Raw genomic sequence first — 4104 nt, 5'->3', positions numbered from 1 at the left:
TATATATATGTATAATTTTCTCCTTGAAAAAATTATGTATGTGTATATTTTTGTTTTGAAAACAAATATATATATTTCACATTTTTTAAATTTAAGCATGAGTAATGAAAAAAATGGCTTAAAAACATCTTTTTATAAAATAAAAACAAAATAATCTAGAGCCATTGGATATGAAAGGATAAGATTGTATTTTTACTTAAAAATGACATAACTTGTTTTTTTTATTTGATGATGTGGATATGTGATTTGGCATGCCACCTAAGATTAAGGCCATAAATTCTAGGCCTTATTAAGGCCTTCTAACACTACCCTTTTGCAAACTGGATTCAACTATTGCTTAGATATATTGCTTGCTTGCCCCAGAAGAGTGCATGTTTGACAAACTACTAATCTAGGATCCTCTGTGAAGCTCCTACATGCATGTCGTGTCATCACAGCGCAAATGGTCATATGCTCTGACTATAAACAGTCGACTTGTGAACACAATGAGGAAATTATCCTGCTTATTGTTGTAGGTCTTTGGTCAAGATCAAAGCTTCTGGTAGTCGTAGACCTTGTTATGTTCACCACAACACTCGTTATCTCATCCTTACACAAATAGATAATGAAAATAGAAGAGCCGAGTAGTTTGGTGAATTTGTAAGTAAACTGAGGGCACGTTTACTAATTTGAAATATAAATTATCATGTATCGGTATCAACAGGATCATCCATGACAATTTCAGGGCTCTAGACAACAACAAAAAAAAATGGGGCTCCTTATTGCTAGATGTATTAAAAAAAAAAAAACTTCTTCTTCAACAGTAAGTATATAACTATGCAAGCAACATATGAATACTAATAGAATTAACCCAACAGTATATAAACCCAGTCATTTGATCAGATACTACAATAGTTCAAATAAAATCTTAGAATTATAAAAACAACATTCTTGCTACTGGAAAACAACCCTTATTGCATTCTTGGCTGCAAAAGTTTTCAATTAATTGAATAATCAAGCTTTTGAGCTAACTCTTTTTCAATCGACAACAAAGCTAAACCATTCAATCTTTCCTATGACATAGTTGATCGAAGATAAGATTTGATCGATTTTAATTTTGAAAAGCTTCTTTCAGCAGAGGCAACAGTAACCGGTATGGTTAATAGAATTCTATAAGCAACCCAGACATTTGGATAACGTTCATCCTTTTGCCTCAAATAGTTCAATATATACATCAATTGCTCTTTTTGCCTCTTTTGGTATAGCTCTTTTCAAGTAGCGCAACTCATAAAATAGATCACGCCCAATATTGTCATAATCATCACTAACCTTCAACAGACTTTCAAGTTTCATATAGTAATTCATCAAACTTTTATTATCTGCGGACTTCAACTTCTTCAACTTCAATAAAAATCCAACTCTTCTTCATATTTCTTAAATTGCTCAAATTAACCTAATTTGAAGCAAAGAAAGTGCTTGATCAATTATATAGAGAAAGTAACTGACTTTAAATGATTCCAAAGCTGATTGTGCCAACTCCTCTTCACTGTCGCTATCATCAAAATGCTTTCTTTTCCGGGTGGTTCTTTTTTCACAGAATACTGCTTCAACTTTCATATCACTTGCAATTTCTTTAGCTATGATCAAGGCATCATTAAATCTAGTTTCTTTGTACTTCTAGATAAATGAAATAAGCTTATCTAATTCTTCAATGGCAACGTCAATATGCATGTCTTCTGTTTGAAGAACTTTACTGACAATATTGAGAGCATGTAACAAATCATATATACCAAACAACCATCCTGAACAAGCTAGAACTTAAAATTCCCTATTTCATATGTTGCCATGCATTCGGCATCACACCTTGTTTTAGAATCAACACTATTTTTTCCCAAATAAGCTAAATCATTTCTTATTTTGGGAGTCTAGTATCTAAATGCTTTTATACTATCAACACGACTCTCCCATCTTGTTTAAGACAATGGTTTAAGAGTGAGCCCTTCCACATGATCCTTGAAAACTTGTCATCGTTTTGTAGAAGATGAGAAGAATGAATATATCCGTTGTACCACCCTAAAAAAATAATTGGCTTTAGGAGTACAATTAACCATATCACAAATAGCAAGATTCAGACTGTGACTACCACAAGGCGTATAAAATACTCTAGGATTTAGCTCAAGAAGTCTCTTCTGCACACCCTTGTGTTTTTCTCTCATGTTAGATCTGTTGTCATATCTTTGTCCTCGTACATCACCAATATTAAGTGCATGATTGTCGAGTGCATTGTTAAGCTCATTAAACGTACAGTACGTCCAAGTCCTGATGTATCATCCCCCTTTAAAAATACCAAAAAGTATTCTTTCACCACAATAGGACTTGCTGTAACATCAACACACCGGCCAACAAACGACATTTGTTCCTCATGGCTCGCATTTAGAGTGCAATCAAGTATAACTGAAAAGTATTTTGCCTCTTTGATTGCTGTAACTATGGAAGCTTTTACCTCATTTGCTAGAAGCTGAATCATTTCATTCTGGATCTTATGACTCAAGTAATGGTAATGAGTTTCTTTTTTAAAAACACGCCGAACATGTTCATGCATCACTGGATCAAACTCAGCGATCATCTCAATCACTTGTAAGAAAACCCCATTGTTCTCCTCACACAATTTCTCATTGCTCCCACAAAATGCCAAATTGTTTTTTGCAAGTCTTTTCACAACCGCCATGATTCTCAATAGTAGTACTTGTCTTCAATGCTCTCTCTCATTCTTTGTTTGTTCCTCCAAACCATGGTCAATTGTTGAATTATTTTTCAATAATTGTTGAATTATTTTTTAATACTTGTTTCAAGTTCAATCCAACTAGTAAAGCAACCAAGGTGATGCTTACTTTTTTCATGACTTGCAAGTCTGACACTCACATTTTCATTAGCAAATTGACCCAACAAAGTTTTGTTGTGATTTTGGTTGAACAATTTATAACAAAAACAGAATACCTTGTCTAAATAAATTGAGTACACTAACCACCTTCTGTTCTTCTTTTCACCATTAGATAAGACACGAAAATAATGTTTGAAACTGAAATGTCTCCCCATGACATCTTCTGGAAAGGTCAAATCAGTCTCTCTTTTAGGACCTCTTTCGACTAAAAAATCTCAGACATTTTGTTTTATCTTCTCCCAATTTCCTGGATCATCAACATTGAATGGTAAATCAAATGCAGCAGTTGAATCTTGTTGATCATCTTCGACAACAATTATTTCTTCCTCATTCACTATGAGATCTCGTTCTTCCATAGTACTACTATCATCTGCATCTTGTTGATCATCTTCAGCAATAATTTTTCTTCCTCATTCACTTTGAGACCTGGTTCTTCTATACTACCTCTATCATCTGCATCTTGTTTATCATCTTCAGCAATAATTCTTTCTTCCTCATTCACTCTGAGATTTGGTTATTCCCTATTACCAATAACATCTGCATTATCATTCTCATTCTCATGGACATTCTCATCAGTACCTCTCAGTTCTTGTTCCTTATTTGTCTTGAAGTACTTGTTGATAGATCCAGATTGAACTTTAGCCAATGCATCTTTTTTTTCTATTTTCTTTTTTTAGCCCCTGAAGGATACCTCCTAATTAGAGCCATGATATAGCAACCTGAAAATAAACAAGCATGAAATTTAATCGGAAGCAAATACTATTCACAGTGACAATTGTTATAATCAAGTATGGTGGCTACTGTTTAGTTTGGTTGAACTAGTAAATAACAACTATGTAAGACTATAACTAATAATTGATTCACTAAGAACAATAAGAAAAAACTTTGTAAAACTTCAACAACACTCGTTGAAACTTGAAAGGGTTACTGGGTTAGGAACCAAACAATCAAACGTACAATATGTCAATAGTATACACACAAACAAAAAACAAAAAATCTGTCTCATCTATGATCTATTCATCAGTCATACAGTAAAACAAACAAGCAAAACCATGGAATCATAAAATTGCAGCAATTCAATGGAATCATGGAACTAAAGCAAGGCTGCAAGGGCATCATCGGAAAAAAAAAAGCAAGAGAAAGAAGAAGAAAATACCTGGTAATATGAACAAGGACTCAAGGAG

General features: G+C 33.5%; 1 protein-coding gene across 1 annotated transcript; it reads right to left on the bottom strand.

Moving 5' to 3' along the window:
- Positions 1–1179: 1179 nt before the first annotated feature.
- On the bottom strand, positions 1180–3987 carry LOC101293936. The gene is made up of 2 exons (XM_004289503.1): positions 2285–3987; positions 1180–1308 (listed from the first exon to the last, which is right to left on the bottom strand). The coding sequence occupies exons 1-2, from the start codon at positions 2705–2707 to the stop codon at positions 1180–1182; spliced, it is 552 nt and encodes a 183-aa protein (XP_004289551.1). The 5' UTR covers positions 2708–3987.
- Between the last annotated feature and the right edge of the window lie 117 nt (positions 3988–4104).

The sequence above is a fragment of the Fragaria vesca genome, linkage group LG1 (assembly GCF_000184155.1).
Source record: "Fragaria vesca subsp. vesca linkage group LG1, FraVesHawaii_1.0, whole genome shotgun sequence".
NCBI classification, from domain to species: Eukaryota; Viridiplantae; Streptophyta; class Magnoliopsida; order Rosales; family Rosaceae; genus Fragaria; species Fragaria vesca.
Note: the sequence above shows the minus strand (reverse complement) of the source record. Positions and strands in the feature narration are given on the sequence as shown.

Bases quoted from the DNA above. Each gene is read 5' to 3' on its own strand.
- LOC101293936 (XM_004289503.1), bottom strand. From the start codon at position 2,707: ATGGCGGTTGTGAAAAGACTTGCAAAAAACAATTTGGCATTTTGTGGG. The intron at 1,309-2,284 runs GTACGTTTAATG...AGTCTGTTGAAG, and splicing joins CATCAGGACTTGGACGTACT to GTTAGTGATGATTATGACAA.